The sequence below is a fragment of the Rhagoletis zephyria genome, unplaced genomic scaffold, assembly GCF_001687245.7.
Source record: "Rhagoletis zephyria isolate East Lansing unplaced genomic scaffold, Rhagoletis_zephyria_1.1 Rzeph_scaffold_00707, whole genome shotgun sequence".
Taxonomy (NCBI): Eukaryota; Metazoa; Arthropoda; class Insecta; order Diptera; family Tephritidae; genus Rhagoletis; species Rhagoletis zephyria.
Genome location: NW_016157791.1, coordinates 125651 through 143121, shown reverse-complemented (window position 1 = coordinate 143121; position 17471 = coordinate 125651). Strand labels below are relative to the sequence as shown.

Sequence of the window (17471 nt, the reverse complement as noted above, 5' to 3'; positions counted from 1 at the left end):
TCTATTGTTGTGACGACTGCACCTCGTGGCGCTGGCCATGAAACTGTTTGAGTGGCAAATGTGACCCCTGTTATCGGCTGTGGCATCAATCTTGATGCTGTTGCTGTTACCGTTGATGGTCGAAGTGCGGCGTTTTCCAAACTGCTGGATTCGGAACCAAAACGATCACGGAGTTCTTGCGTTTCGTTGCGGAGCTCCTTGAAACATTCATTTAGCGACGCAATGCTGGCTACTATCGCTGCTAGTTGGCTGGTTACACCTGTTGTTAACTGCTCGGCAGAGGCAGGTGGTGCAACTTCATTTTCTACAATTGTATTGTCTGCAACGCTGAAGGGTTCGTCGGCTTCGTCCACTTCTTCATTGCCAGTCCCACTACGCGATCTCGTCATCATTTTATAAAAACTTTATATTTGCACGTTGGCAAACTGCACGGAAGACTTCAGGAAAAATTTTACAGCAAATTGCACGGCAGACTTCAGGCAAAATTTTACAGCAAATTGCACGGCAGACTTCAGGCAAAATTTTACGGCAAATTGCACGGTAGACTTCATGCAAAATTTCACGGCAAATTGCACGGTAGACTTCAGACAAAAAATTTCACGGCAAATTGCACGGCAGACTTCAGGCAAAAAATGTCACGGCAAATTGCACGGCAGACTTCAGGCAAAAAATTTCACGGTTGTTCACGAAAGTTTATTTTAATAAAAACGTAGATCGTACAAATGACATGGCAGAAAAATTAGCTGTATGCAATGGAAAATTCTCGTAGCCCTTTTTATACAAGCATAACGGTAGAATTTGACAAGTACATAAAGTACAATACATACAAAGGAATGATACATATAAAGAACATAAATACATGAAATTAAAGCGTGAAGTGTGTGGTGAAATTTTGTATTTGCCTCCCATCTGTTTCGCCGTGCTGCCGGATCTGCAATAGTTAGGGTGTTAATTGCGACACATGTATTAGTGAAAAAGTGTGCATATATTGCTATTGTCATGACAGTGTTGTCCCGTGTAAGCCCTAAGTAAAGCTCTAACTCCATAACCTACTTATCACGTGTTTTGACGCATTTAGATGATAGCGCACAAAAATTTGACTTGAAGGGAAAAAATCGCCAAGGGCGATTTCCTAAATTTGTACGCTCAAATATCCAAAAAAAAATTGCCAAATTGGCGCTAAATCGCCCAATCTGGATACTCTGATCTTTATCAACGCTTTAAGTTTATTGGTGTCGTCGGATTTTGTCGGCTACACGTACACTACACCGACTCGTTTTCGGTTATGCTTGATGAAAATCAAACAATTTAGATATTTCAATTTGATGACTGTTTATTTGATCGTCTCCATTTATGCTTGACAAAAACAAGCTCATTTGCGTTGTCAAATTCGAAATGGTGTGATACATATGTACATACATTACAATAATAATAATAATAGATTGGCGCTTACACATATGTTAGTGTTTGGCCGAGCTTCTCCTCCGACTTGTGGCGTGCGCCTTGATGTTGTCACACAAAGCGGAGGGACCTACCGTTTTACGCCGACTCCGAACGGCGATTGTATTTTCATGAGAAGCTGTTTTTCATGGCAGAAATACACTCAGAGGTTTGCCATTGCCTGTCGAGGGACGACCGCTGTTAATAAAAAACCTATTTTCTATATTTATTCGATGTTGCTTTGACCAGGGTTTGAACCCAGGTGCTGATGAGTGAAAGCGCGCACTGCTTACCACTACACCACAGCGGCCGACATTACATACATTACACAATTCATTAATTATATACATACAGCTACATACATACATATATGAACATAATTAAGCATACATATTTGTACATATGCATTGAATTGTACCGTAATTATTTAAATACACACAATGGTACATACACTTTTAAGCACGATGTCAACAAAATAAAGAACAAAGCACAAAGAACAACGGGACATAGGCGACGCGACTGCGGCCGGCAATTTATATGAATAGAGTTCGTCACAAATGGCGCCCGAGCAGGGACAAGATTAGACAATACTAGAACCAGATTTGACTGCAAGACTAGAGTGGACTAAAGAGTGAACGTTAAATGTGGTAAGTCTGAGTGAAAATACTCCAAAAAGAGAGCACACATTGAAAATGCGGACTTCAGAGAGAGAATAGAAAGTGAAAGTTCCAGAAAAGACTCCAGAGAAAGACCAGAAAGCGAGTGAAGTGAGAAAAGACCCACAAATATTGTCTAAGAACAGTGAAGATGGTGAGTAAAGGGCTGAGATTTCCATTACGGAACCAATTGCTATTCCGTGCAAAGTATACTGATTTTTTTAATGAAACTCGGTGGGGATACTAATGGAGGTCTCCTTTAACTATATTTATCACTTTCACAATGTTGTTGCAAATAGTACTTAAGTTATTTGTTGTTAAAATATCCCGCCTCCTATCACTACATTTTATTATAACCCCACACCTATCACTTTTATTTACACAAATAGGCATAAATGCAGTTGGGCTCCATTTAATAGCAAATTTGATTCCCTTTAATTTGCTATACGTAATTTATATATATGTTGTATAGTTCTTACAAAAATTGAATTAATTTAAAATAGTTATAAAAAAAAGCTTACAAACCCTAAGTGCGGCCGACGCCGCCTACGCAGAAAGGTGTTCTCTGCAAAAGGTGTTCAGTGCCTTTTCTTCGCAACACAGAAAGATAATTCTACGTTGTGAGGGTTATAATCCCTAAGTGCGGCCGCAGGCCGCCTACGCAGAAAGGTGTTCTCTGCAAAAGGTGTTCAGTGCCTTTTCTTCGCATCACAGAAAGAGAATTCTACGTTGTGAGGGTTATAATCCCTAAGTGCGGCCGCAGGCCGCCTACGCAGAAAGGTGTTCTCTGCAGAAGGTGTTCAGTGCCTTTTCTTCGCAACACAGAAAGAGAATTCTACGTTGTGAGGGTTATAATCCCTAAGTGCGGCCGCAGGCCACCTACGCAGAAAGGTGTTCTCTGCAAAAGGTGTTCAGTGCCTTTTCGCAACACAGAAAGAGAATAGTACGTTGTGAGGGTTATAATCCCTAAGTGCGGCCGAAGGCCGCCTACGCAGAAAGGTGTTCTCTGCAAAAGGTGTTTTTTTATAATTATTTTACATTAATTCAATTTTTGTAAGAACTATACAACATATATATAAAGTACGTATACCAAATTGAAGGGAATCAAATTTCCTATTAAATGAGATCAAGATCCATCCATCCGTTTTTAAGAAATCTTGATTTCGAAAATTGCTTATTTTGAACTTTAACCTTTGATAATTTTTGTTGTTGTTGTTTGCCCAAAAAAAGAAGTATACCGTTATACTCAGCTCAATCATCTCTATCGATTCCAATATTTATTTATTTTTTTTTTGAGATTTGGAGCCCAACTGCATTTGTTCCCACAAATATATTATCCTTAAAAGGTACGCATGCGTTTGTAATACTTTAATATACAATTATTAATTAATTAAATAAATAAAAGGCGTTTATAAATGTATTCACAAACGTTTGCACATTTCACAAACAAGCAGAAATAACAATGGCTGACAGTAACACAAAATGTATGCTACCATACGTTAAAAAAATACACCACAAATAAGGGCGTATAATTAGGGGGTATAAGTGCACAATACGTACATTGCTCTTATTAAAAATAATAATATTAGGATCGATAGGTGTCTTACTTCTGATCATAACGGTATAATTTTTTCGGGGGGAAATAATATTTACTGGTTTTATTGTAGTTCAAAATACACAAATGTAGATAACGTACATCGATTTTTTACTAAAAATTTTTATTATTTATCGAAGTATTGATTTTTATGGAAAAAGCGCGATTTTTTATTAAAAATTTTTGCCTGCGCCGTTTTTTCCATAAAACTCAATACTTCGATAAATGATGAAAATTTTTAATAAAAAATCGCGCGCTGTTTTAATACAAATTTTCGCCTGCGGCGCTTTTCCCATATAAATCAATACTTCGATAAATAACTAAGTTAACATTTTTATTACAAAATCTCTCGATTTTAGACTGAATCACTTGTTTTTATCAATACATCGATGTTTAATTACAAACGAAAATTAATTACAATGCCCGTCTTTATTGTTTCTCGATTGCAGTACTTCTTTGTTTTGGGCATTTTTCGTTGTGTGGCCGCACTGACATTTTAGTTCAATTGGTTTACAAAGCAAAAGTGAGGTGGAAGTTGACATTTTTTGCAACTTAAAATTCAATTTTCATAAAAACTATAAGCCTCCGGAGGGTGGGGTTTTCAGATTTACAATCACAAAAAGCCGCTCGAAACCCCCTAATTTTTTTATTTTTTTTTTAACCGGGTTCCGTATTGGAAAATTTTCTCACCACAACCAACTATTTTTTAATACTGCGAAAATTCATAATGACTTTGATAGTACTTTGCGAACCCTCTTTATATTTGTTAGGTGTTTAAAGTTTACGACATGCAACAATACGTCACTTACGTCACCGTTGTGAATACCCCAAGTATAAATAGTGCAGTAGTAATAGGGCATTCGCACGAGGCGATTTTACAGGCAACAAAAGTTGAATACGAAGTTGAATGAGAAGTTAGAAGTGAAAAAGTTGCCATCCCTATTCAGACGAGGCGATTTTCGATTTAACACGAATCGTTATTTACATTATTGAAAATAAATTTAAATCGCAAAATTTTATCAATTGGCGTAAATTTGGTAAGCCAAGCGTTGGTAGAAGTGTATTTAGCGAAGCTGAAAGATAAAATAAGAGTAAAAAAGTAAAAAAGAAAAAAGTGTGTATACAGAACAGTGTTGGCATTTTTGGTACAATTGTACTTGTTTGATACAATTTCATTTACAATATACTTTCCTACTACGCAGTACTTTTTAGTACAATTTTGTAATGAATACTAAAAATATATAGCTCTGAAAATTCACAGCTAGAAATTTTTTGTATTCTCTTTTGTTCGCCTGTTCGTATTTACCTTTGTAAGTTTTGAAAAATGGCTTGAACGAACCAGTATAATATAGCCTAGGCAAATTTTTAAAGAAACTTTTCGATACTAAGTTTTATTAAAACAAAATGTCGAAGTCAGCTTCATATAGAAACAAAGTCTTCGTTAGTTATAAGAAGAGATTTTCTTAAATATAATACCTTTACGGCACTCACATATTGACAAGATTTTACTATTTATTTTCTTATTCTTTAATTTTAATTATCTGTTTATAAAATATAATGTATTCTTTAAGAAAAACTGTATAAACCCAAGATTAAATCTTTGCGAAACATCCAAAAGCCAACATACTTTCGTAAAAATTTCGAGCTTTATTAATATTCTTTAGTTTTTAGCCCATTCAATTTTAGTATAATAAAGTTCAAGTTTAAAGTAGCTGGGACTTACCGTTGAACTTGGCATTTTTTTTTTGTCGACGATGTCAGCCATTTTCTTCCATACGAAGTGTGTTCGACGATTTTTTTATATGGAGAAAACTAGCAACACCTTCATCAAAGAAATCTTAAAAAACTTTGTTATATTGAAATTTAATGGGCTAAAAAACCGCACACTCAAAATAAATCTAGGAAATCGAATTAATAAGCTCGACATTTTTACGAAAGTGTGTTGGTTTTGTTTAATGTTGCACAAAGTTTGAACCTTGGATTTGTACGGCTTTTCTTAAAATATAAACCGTATTTTTACAAAAAATAATTAAAATTGAATAATATTAAGATAAATGGTCAGATCTTGTCGTAAAGTTTTGATAAGCACTTGAAATGCTATTAAAATGTCAAATTTTAGTACTGAATCCAAAGGAAGATGTCTCTTTTATCCATTAATAATAACTTAAATATGCTTTTTGGTAAGATGTATACCTGAAAATGTGTGTTTGCATTAAATGCAGTACATGTGCACGAGGAATCAATTTGTAAAAGTGTAAAATACGTAAACGTATGTACATAAACAATAAAACTTTCTCATGAATACCATAAAATCATTGGCCCTGAAGGGAATGTACTAATAAAATATATGAGCGAATTAAAAAGTGTATACAATTTATAGCCGAAAAGTACACTTTTTGTATAGATTTCGTACTGAAGGAACAATTTCATTTCCCAACACTGATACAGAATGTAAACAAATACAGGGTTGCAAGGAAAAAAAGTTGAACGAGCTCAAAGTTGGCTGGCGACCAACTTTGTTGAAAGCGATTAGTTGAAAGGCCGTTCGGACGAGGCGATTTTTGCTTTCAACTAAAAGTTGACTAAAAAATCGGCTCGTGCGAAAGCCCTATAAGGATCCCATATTTTTCTAATTTAAATCTCGGCCGTTGTGGTTTTAAATTCTCTAAACATTTATTTAAGCTTTTAAAGTTTACGACATACAACAACACGACAGTTACGACACCGTTGTGGGTCCCCCAATTAAATATGGTAATATTAGTAGAAAAACAGAAAGGTTAAAATTACTTCTTACGTGAAAGTAAGTTCTGCAATGAAATAAAAATCAAATATTTTAAATTTTTATTGTTTTAATTTCAGGAAATAACTAGATATACGTTTGAAGAATAAAATAATTTTAGTAACCCAAAAAACGTATTTAATGAGTTTGATACTGAGTAGTATCGATACTTTTTGCCTGATACTTTTAGAGTATCGATACCATGAGCTCCATGCCATAATGAGTACTCAGTATCAATACCAAAGTCTGAAATTTCGAACCTTACTTAAGGCCTGTATGCAGCTCTCAAGAAAAGCAAAAACTCCATATAAAATGACGTACAAGAAATGGCTAAGAAATTTTCTTGAGTCAAATTTCCTTAAGGCAGTACGCAGTTTTTAAGAAATTTACTACGCTTTCTACTACGGTTTTCTAAAGTTTTTTGTGAAAAAAGAGCACAAGGCAACCCAGGTTTGCAACAGAAATATATGCCCGTTCCATTATTTCTTGAGGAAAGAGTGATGCAAGAGGCTGTGAGGTATCAAATATGTCAAAATTCCTTGGACACACACGCGAAATAATGGCAATTTTTTCTTGACCGTTTTCTTGAGAGCTGCATACAGGGCTTAACAGACTAAGGGCCGGTTACTCAATGTCTGGTTAACACTAATGTGCAGTTAAACAGTGTTATCGACGTAGTCAGCACCATTCATATAACAGGGAGTCGGTAACGTCGATAAAGATGTTTAACCAGAGATTAGTGTTAACCAGACATTGAGTAACCGGCCCTAAAACTTAAAAGTAAATGTACTTCACAAGGGAGTCGGCATACAGTTTCATACAATGCCATAAGTTTATATAGGTTTGTATAGTAACCAATAGTCAGTACTAATTTGAACTGGAACCTGCAAATTTTTACTAGAAAAGTGTATGATAACCCAAAAAATTTGCAAGAGAGCACTGAATCGAGAGCGTAAGAACACGGGAGAGCTGCAAATTCTTGCTAGTGAAATTTCTACTAGCAGAATTTAGCTAGCAGAAGAAGAAGAAGAATAAGTGTCAAAAGCCGCCATATGTTGAATTGGTTTAGCACAAACAAAAGTAAAATGAGTAGAAATCAAAATATTAATGATGTACTGGACTGTATAAGTGCGTGTGTGTAAAGCAAAGCGTTTAAAAATGATTTATTTATTTATTTATTTAGTCTAATAAACTTATAAAAGTTCCTTACAGACTAATAACAAAATTCAGCTTAGTTACTAAATAATAATAGATAAGAACTAGAAAATGGAATCCAAGGAGTTTTTAAAAACATCTAATGAAAATGCAAAATCGATTAAAACATTGTTCGAAATCATATTAAGTTCGTTTAAAGCTCGTGGAATAGGGGCATTACGGGAGTATTCAGTTTTGTACCTGCCCCCGTAGAATGGTAAGAAGTTACGCAGGTTTCGCCGAGGAATATTAAAATTAATTTTTTCCAAAAGAACAGGACAATCAATAACACCTCTAATTAAATTAAAAGTAAAAGATAAAGATAGTACAGATCTTCTAGCTTCTAAAGACTTCAGACTTATTAAAAGTAAACGTGATCTATATGATGGCAAAGGTTCTGAAAAATTTAGGGTACGTAGTGAAAACTTCAAGAAGACCTTTTGAACACGTTCAATCCTACTAATTAAATAGTTTTGTGAAGGTCTCCAAATAATTACGGCATATTCTAAATTTGACCGAAAAAAAGAGGTATACAGTAATTTTAGCGTGTAGGGATCAGAAAATTTTGTGCTATTACGCCTTACGAAACCCGGCATCGCATACGATTTAGCAACATGTGAGAAATATGGCTGCTGAAAGTAAAATTCGAAGAAAAAATTACTCCAAGATCTTTGATTTCGTTAATTGATTCTAAAACAGAATTAGATATTATATAACTTGTAGGCACAGTTTTGTGAATTTTTGCGTACGTAACTTTGAAAGAATTTTTAATATTCAAGGCAAGAATATTTTTAGTGCACCAAACATGTAGGTTGTCTATTTCAGCCTGAAGCTGAACTGAATCAGCGGGACTTTTTATTATAGAAAAAACTTTCAAGTCGTCAGCGTATAGCAAAAAATTAGCAAAAGAAAAGCAATGGCTTATATCATTGATAAATAATATGAAGAGCAAAGGGCCTAATATACTCCCTTGGGGTACCCCAGAAGTGGCTATAAAAGGCTCAGAAGTTACACCTTCTACTGTGACAACACAACGCCTATCACTTAAATACGATTTAATCCATTGCAAAAAAATTGAATGGAACCCCAAGGAGGCTAACTTACGAATTAAAATCGAATGACAAACCTTGTCGAAAGCCTTCGAAAAATCTGTGTAAATGCAGTCAACTTGAAACCCTTCTGCAAAAGATGCAATACAATACTCACTAAAAACTGCAAGATTAGTAACCGTTGATCGATTAGCAACAAAACCGTGTTGATAAGGCAAAATCAAACTCTTCGTTACAAAATTTAATTTTTCAACTACAATAGTTTCAAAAAGTTTAGATACAGACGATAACTTTGATATTGGCCTATAATTGCAAACATCACTTTTGTTCCCACTTTTAAAAAGAGGGTTGATGGAAGTTATTTTCCAGTCATCTAAGAAAACCCCAGAGGCTAGAGACATATTATAAATTATTTTCAATGGGATAACTAAACCAGGACAGTTTTTAAACAGGACGGCTGAAAAGCCATCAATATCCGTCTTCACAGACAGTTTTAACTTGGAGATACCGTTGGCAACGTCATTGAAAGACAAACTTAGGGATCCAAAACAAAAAGATGAATTAGCCGTAAAGTTAAAGTCTGCTGAGGGCGTGCAAACATCGTGGGTAAAACTCGAACCGAAAAATTCAGCAAAAAGATTGGCGATATCTGCGGGACAGTGAGCATAATTGGCATGAAAAAAAACAGCAGATGGTATACCGGAACTAGATTTTTTCGCTTTAATGAAATGCCAGAAAGACTTCGGGTTGGATTTAATTTTTGATTCAACATCAAGCAAATAGTTTCTGTAAAGAAATTTTTCTAAACAACTAAATTGCTTTTGAAATTTTTTATATTTAACTAAGAAGATCTGGTTTCCAGTTGTTTTAAACCTTTTAAAAAACTTATTTCTTAGATTTTTTATTTTTTTTAATCTTAAATTATACCAAGGAAACTTATGTGGACGTTTCTTAATAGCTGGAATGTTATTTACGCAAATCTCAAATAAAAGAGTTTTAAAAATAGAGAAAGAACTATATACATCAGGGCAAACCAAAATTGTTTCCCAATCGATTTCAGTAATTAAGCTATTTATCATGGAAAAATCACACCCAGAATAATTAAAACCAACTATTTCGGTGGCAGGTGAATTCAAAAAGTCATAAAAAGCAAATCTGAGAACCAAAGGCACATGATGTTTATCGCAAAGAGATATAGGAGAGTAACATTCCTCAATGTTGCAATTGATGTTATCACTTGCAAATACAAGATCAAGAATTCTATTTAATTCATTAAAAAAATTATTGATTTGCATTAAGTTAAGACTTAGAATATTATCAAGGAGATACGACTCATGATATGCTGTAATATTCATTGGGGTAAGGCCAAAGTTTGAAAACGAACCGGACCAAGACACGTTGCATAGGTTAAAATCACCTAATACGCATAAGTGATTATCTCCTAACTTATTCGTGACTATTGAGCTAATATTATTAGCATGCGCGCAGTACAGTTCATTATTACTGTTTGGAGGAATGTAGGAAACTACGAAGTAAAGAGAACCCTTAGAAGAGGGCCCACTAATACAAATACAAAGTTGGTCAGTAAGAGGGTCATTATTAGCTAAATCAACATTATATGAACACAACTTCCTCCGAACGGCAATAAGAACTCCACCGCCTCTTATACAGCCAGTTTTTATCATATCTCTGTCCTTTCGGTACACATTATAAAACTTAGAGTCGAACAATTCATCATCCAAACAAATTTCCATTAAGCCATGTCTCAACAATTACGTAAATGTCATAATCCAATTGAGAGCTATGAGTATAAACAGCTTCAACCTTGGTCCGAAGACCAGATACATTCTGAAAATACACTTTTAAGCTAGTACTACATCCAATAATAGTATTAGATACATTTATGTTAGTCTCTGTTGATCTTCTTTTCGAAAAAAACGAAAAGGGCGCAGACTAACGTTAGCAGGCCAAATATCTGGTGAAAGAAGCTTTTCATAAAGTGGCAGAGATACACCTAACTTAAAATTAATCCTATTAGCTTTAACAGGCGGATTCTGTTTTTTAACTAAAGCATAACATGAAAGATGTTTTTTGTTTATACCAGCATGCCTTACTACGTAATCAACAATATTTTCTGCTGTTACGGATGGAAGGAAGGAGGACAAGTGAAACCATCTCTTCACATCCGCCACCTCCAAGTCAGTGTTAGAGCTCATTACAGTGGCAATCATCTGTTTGCGTTGTTTATTTTTTCCTCTAACTTCTTTCCAATCCGAATGCGCAGTGAATTCGTTTGTTTCAGTAGCTGGGTGAGCAGAAGCTGAGAACGAAGAAGACGATGAGGAATATGTAAACGCAGTAGCAGCACTAGACGAAGGCGCAGAATTAGTAGCCATATCACCAACAACAGATTGCGCAGAAGTCAAAGTAGTGAGAGCAGTCGTAGTCTCAGAGTTTTCTGTGGAAGCAGGTAACTGCATTAGATGCAGCAACAATAGGCACGATATTCGGCTTGGTGACAGAAATTGTTTGCGCTAACGATGAAGTAGAGCCAACAACAGTAGATGTAGATGAATTATTAGCAGCATTGTCGGCAAGAAAAGACGAAGCAACTGAAGTATTGATAGCAGGTATCAGCGAACTAGTCTGAGCAGCAATAGGAGCAGGCGAAGCAATAACAACTTCTCCACTGATTAATTTCACTACTAAGCCTTTAAGGTCGTTGACCTCTTTAGTTAAACAAGCAATCGTCGAAGCCAAATTCGATGTACAAGTTAGACAATTGTTGCAATTAAAAACAATGTTTTCATTATTAGCAAGTAAATCAGAAAGATCCTTATTGTCGATTTTAGCACAGATTTTATGAAATTTGCTTTTGCACACTTGGCATGAGATTTCATAGCCAATACGAACAGATTTAAAGCACTTAGAGCACGTAAGAGTTTCCATAGCGGCAGCAAAATAAAAACACGTCTTATGACTCCGACGACTTGATGCTTATTTATAAATAGTAAAATGTTTACAGCAGAATATCAAAACAGTGCAACAGCTGTTCACTTGCAAGTTTTTGCTAGTTTTGTGTTCATTAACTTTTTCTGCTAGTTTTCTGTTCTTCTCAATTTTACGCTCTATTTTGGTTTTACGCTCTCGCTGCAATGTTTTACTGGAGACGTTACTATACAAACCTTATGTTACAAAAGTATAAGAGTGAGCATAGCCATAGATTACCACGTGTGTATACGTTCAACTACTTATGGTATACTTATGTTTACACTCGTGGTCAATCTATTATATTACGTTCAAATTGACACCATTTAACTTGTTAAATGAAAAAAAATTGAACATATCGAGTTAACTTTGACGGTTGATTTCAAATAAATGGTGTCAGGAACACACCTATCATTGGTTCAGGAACACACATATAATCGATTCACAATACACATTCCTAACTTTGACATATCATTACTACACACTCATTCTTGGTGTACACATTTCATATATATATTTGGAGATTGTTCTAGACACAAAGTATTGAATAAAACACGTGCATTATTAATTGTTCTCTTTTATTTAATAAAGTAATTTGTACCTAAGCTAAGGTACATTACATGGTGCCGAAACCCGAATTAAAACGGAAAAATGCCAGACCCAGCAACTAATAGGGAAAACCTGACCACAATATTAGACCACCAAAAAGTTTTGTCATAAACAATTATCAAAATGTGGCAAACGAGTGGAAATTGTGGCTTCAACAATTCGACTGGTACTCCATCGCGACAGAATTGGATACTAAAAAACCAGAAGTTCAGGTCGCAGTATTCATGGCGTCTGTAGGAAAGGACGCAGCAGTAATTTACAATACTTTCAACTTAACAGAAAATGAAAAAAAAAGCGTCAGCACAATCAAAAAGCGATTTACGGAATATTTTACGCCCAAAATCAACGAAACGTATGAAAGATACGTATTCAATACAATCGTACAAAAGGAGTGTCAAACATTTGATGAATTCGTCACAGATCATGGAAGCAAAATTAAAAACTGTGGTTACGGAACGTTAGAAGACACCTTAATTCGCGACAGAATAGTAGTGGGTATAATAAATGACACAACAAGGGAAAAACTACTAGCGGAAGGCAAATTAACCTTGCAAAAAGCCATAGATATTTGTCACTCTGCAGAGCAAGTCAAGATGCAGGTAACAACAATGAAACAAGCGGCTACAGTTGACGCAGTTACGTGGAACAAAAAGCAAACTAAAAAAGACAACAAAGAACCTAACAAAAAAGATGAAACCTTTCACTGCAATAGGTGTGATACCACGCACGGCCGTCGTAATTGTCCGGCCTTTAAAAAGATTTGCCAGAAATGTAAAAGGAAAGGCCATCTAACCAAATGTTGCAAAAGCAAAACGGTCAACGAACTGGTCGAAGACCGTGAAGGCGACTATTACAGTTTTGTAGTGTCTACGGTAGGTGCGGAATTAGACAGTGTGGACGTCGAAGATTGGTATGAAAAAGCTACGCTGGCCAAAAACGTAATGGTAAAGTTCAAGCTTGACACAGGTAGTCAGTGCAACGTTTTAAACTACGAAACAATAAAGAATATAGACGCTCACATCAGTCCAACGTCAACAAAGTGCTTAACATCGTTTTCAAACCATAAAATCCCCGTACTGGGTGAAGTGGTCATAGACACGCTTATTAAAAAACAAGAAGTACCCATAAAATACTTAGTCGTCAAAGCAGATGTCTCAGCAGTGCTTGGTAAGTCAACATGTGAAAAATTAAAATTAGTAAAGCGTATTGAAACCTTAACTATTGATGAAGACTTATTTGAAGGAATTGGTTGCCTTAAGCAATACATATACGACATAGACTTAATAGAAAATCCGAAACTAAGCATATGCCCTGCACGAAAAATCCCACACACGATTAGACAGCAGGTTAAAGAGGAGCTTGATAGTATGGTTGCGCAAAAAATAATTAAACCCATAACAAAGCCTACACCGGCTGTGTCACCCATGGTGGTAGTAAGAAAAAATAATAAAATTAGACTCTGTTTAGATCCATCGGTGATAAATAAAAATCTCAAAAGACGTTATTATCCACTTAATACGTTAGAAGAAATTACAGCGCGCATTCACGGCTCAAATTGGTTCACGTTACTCGATTGTAAAAAAGGCTTTTGGCAACTGCAAGTAACACCCCGTACTTCAGAATATCTGACATTTAGTACCCCGTTCGGAAGATACTCTTGCTTAAGGATGCCATTTGGCTTAGCATCGGCTCCGGAGGTTTTCCAACAAGTAATGAGTTCGCTGATCGCGGACGTAAAGAACGCTGAGGTATCAATGGATGATGTTCTCTTGCATGCCACCAGCAAACTAGAACTAGAGAGGATCACTCAAGAGGTACTTGACAAATTCAAAATAGCAGGCCTTAAGCTGAACAAAGAAAAATGCGTTTTTAATACACAAGAAGTAAAGTTTCTAGGACATATAGTCTCCGCTGAAGGTGTAAAACTTGATCCCGAAAAAATAGAAACTATAACGAAAATTAAGCAACCGGAAAACGTGAAAGAGTTGCAAAGATTCTTGGGTATGGTAACATACGTGTCGAAATTTATAAAAAATTTGGCAGATATCACCCAACCACTAAGACAATTATTGCGAAAAGATGTTGAGTGGGTATGGGATACGCAACACAATGAAGCATTCAATAAATTGAAAAATCTGCTAAAGAATCCACCAGTATTAGGGTATTATGACACGAAAGCGCCAATTTTGCTGTCAGTAGATGCCAGTAGTTATGCATGTGGCGGAGTACTAATACAAAAACAGAAGCCGATCGCTTACTGTGCAAAATCGTTCACAAAAACCGAACAGGGCTATAGCCAATTATAAAAAGAGGCAAACGCCATTCTAGTTGCATGTAAAAAATTTCACATGTACATTTGGGGTTGCAAAGATTTAACGATCGAATCTGACCATAAGCCTCTTAAGACGATATTTAAAAAGCCAATAACAGATGCACCACCGAGATTGCAAAGAATCATGTATCAAATCCTGCCTTATAATCCAAAAGTTACTTATAAAAAAGGTACGGAATTGTATGTAGCAGATTTCCTGAGTAGAGACTGCGAAAACTTAGATGGTGAAGATTTAAATACAGAAAATTTACAAATATGTGCTATTGTGCCATTCACGAAAACGCGAAAAGACGAACTTAAAGCAGAGACCGCAAAAAGCAAAGAACTTAATGATTTAAAGTTAATCATACTAAAGGGATGGCCAGATACCATCAATAAAGTGCCCGTAAATCTGAAAAAATATTGGTACTATAGAGAAGCTCTCAGCGTTTATGAGGACATAATTTTTAAAGATCACCGAGTATTGGTTCCAAACACAATGGTGCCATTAGTTATGAAACATTGCCACCTTAGTCATAAAGGACTACAAGGGACGCTAAAACTGGCCCGTGACAATATATTCTGGCCAACAATGACCAAAGATTTAACTGAGTACATAAAAACTTGCGGTGCATGCAGCAAAATACAAAAAGATAATCAGATGGAACAAATAAATTTACAAGCCGCACCGAAACGGCCATGGAGTATTGTCGCTTCGGACATATTCCACTTAAGAGGAAAGGATTGCCTCCTCATTGCAGACAGCTACTCAGGATATTTTGACTTTAAACAACTAAACAATATCACCAGTTTCAACGTCATTAAAGAATTTAAGACATGGTTTGCTACCTTCGGCATTCCGGAGGTACTATTATCAGATGGTGGTAAACAATTTGATTGTAGCGAATTCAGGGCCTTTCAGAAAGAATGGAACTTTGAACATAGAATTTCGAGCCCTCATTTTCCACGTTCAAATGGCCTAGCAGAACGCTATGTACAAGAGGCTAAAAACCTGATGAAAAAGTGCCTTGAAGACAACACGGACATACACCTAGCCTTGCTACATCATCGGAATACTCCACGCTTGGACCTAGGGTCTCCAGTTCAACGATTAATGAACAGAAGAACCAGAACGCTATTACCTACCAATGAAAAACTACTCAATCCAAAAATAATAAAAAACGTGAGCAAAAAACTAACAAAACTCAAGGAAGGTGAGAAAGGAACAGCAGACAGAAATAAAAAACAGAGTAGAGAATACACTACGCAAGAGAAAGTACTGCTTAGACAAAGCCATAATAACTGGGTTCCAGCTTATATAGTGAGACCAGAAGGACACCGCTCGTACAGAGTACAAACCGAGGATGGCGCCACATACAGAAGAAACACATGGCATCTTAAGCCAGCCACTTCATCCCTTGACGTTAATCCTAACTCGTCCACTGACCGTCCTACTGTTGAACCAAAAATCCAAAGTCCTTCGAGTCCAACACAGCCACCGACAGAAACCACAACACAACAGTGTTCGCCAGATGACGTGCCTCTGGAAGCTGAGCCGTCCACGCCCGCTACACCACAGGATGCAGCTAGTCTCAATCACCCACCGCGCACTCGCTGTGGACGTGTAATTAAGACACCCGCAAGGTACCGCTGAAAAGGAGGGATGTCAGGAACACACCTATCATTGGTTCAGGAACACACATATAATCGATTCACAATACACATTCCTAACTTTGACATATCATTACTACACACTCATTATTGGTGTACACATTTCATATATATATTTGGAGATTGTTCTAGACACAAAGTATTGAATAAAACACGTGCATTATTAATTGTTCTCTTTTATTTAATAAAGTAATTTGTACCTAAGCTAAGGTACATTACAAATGGCGTGCAGGATTAGAACTCCGGCAAGCTTAAATCGGAAAAATCGTAGCAAAAAATAATGTTCCATAGTAGTATTTTTATAGGGCGCTCGTTTACTGGAGAACGTCATAATCTAAAGAGACATTTTTTCTGTTAAGTATGCAAAAATGGCTGCCGATCCTTATTTTATATTCGCCGAAAAATGCGTTACGCTATCCTCCAATTGTTTCCCTGGAACTTTACCCTATAAACCTTAGACTCTACAATCTCTCTTTAGCCAAAGTAAGGAACCAAATGGATTTTTAATGACAGAGTTATCATCTAATATTTCAAGCAAGTGTTGCATATTTTAGCGAAAGAGTGGATAAAACTATCTTTAAAATACCATTTCAACTATTATTATCGTGGAAAAATTACGAAATTTATGCCATTTTCCAGAAAGAATACCTTAAAGAGGCATATTTTTGTTTAGATATAGTATGTGCTACATAAAAATACAAATTAGTCTAATATTATTTATATTATACCTTAAAAATTACCTGAATTCATCAATTCATGTTTGTATTAAAAAGAAAAACAATTTTATTTTATGTTTTTCTTTTTTTAGTTTAGATACTGCAAAAGGCGTACTTTATTATTTTGGAATTAAAAACGTAGCAGATCGTAGGTAAAGCGGAGTAGCGTAGTAAGTTTAAGATTTTCTTTGAAACCGTACTAAATCTACTACGATCGCTCATTCTGGTTGGCTGAAGCAGAAAGCTTTCTGATACAACTCTGCGCTGAACTGGTTTTCAATCGAGTTAAATGATTTAACTGGTTCAATTTTCCAACAACAATTGCATGCGAGTTAACTTGTTTATGAACATGTTTTGTTCATTTAACTGGTTCAAGCCCATTTAACATGTTTAACTCGTCAATTTGAACATAGTATTACACTACCCCCCTCTTAATGTCTTTATATATATGTATTACAAAATTA

General features: G+C 35.8%; 1 protein-coding gene across 2 annotated transcripts; it reads left to right on the top strand.

The window, feature by feature from the left end:
- The first annotated feature begins 2192 nt into the window (after window positions 1-2192).
- On the top strand, window positions 2193-16490 carry LOC108361171 (uncharacterized protein K02A2.6-like). Of its 2 annotated transcripts, XM_017613738.1 has the most exons (3): window positions 2193-2250; window positions 12292-14598; window positions 14656-16490. In XM_017613738.1, the coding sequence occupies exons 2-3, from the start codon at window positions 12534-12536 to the stop codon at window positions 16272-16274; spliced, it is 3684 nt and encodes a 1227-aa protein (XP_017469227.1). In that variant the 5' UTR covers window positions 2193-2250; window positions 12292-12533; the 3' UTR covers window positions 16275-16490. The 2 variants fall into 2 exon arrangements, with proteins under 2 accessions (XP_017469227.1, XP_017469225.1); XM_017613736.1 differs by lacking the exon at window positions 2193-2250 and having other exon boundaries at window positions 12102-14598.
- Window positions 16491-17471: the final 981 nt, after the last annotated feature.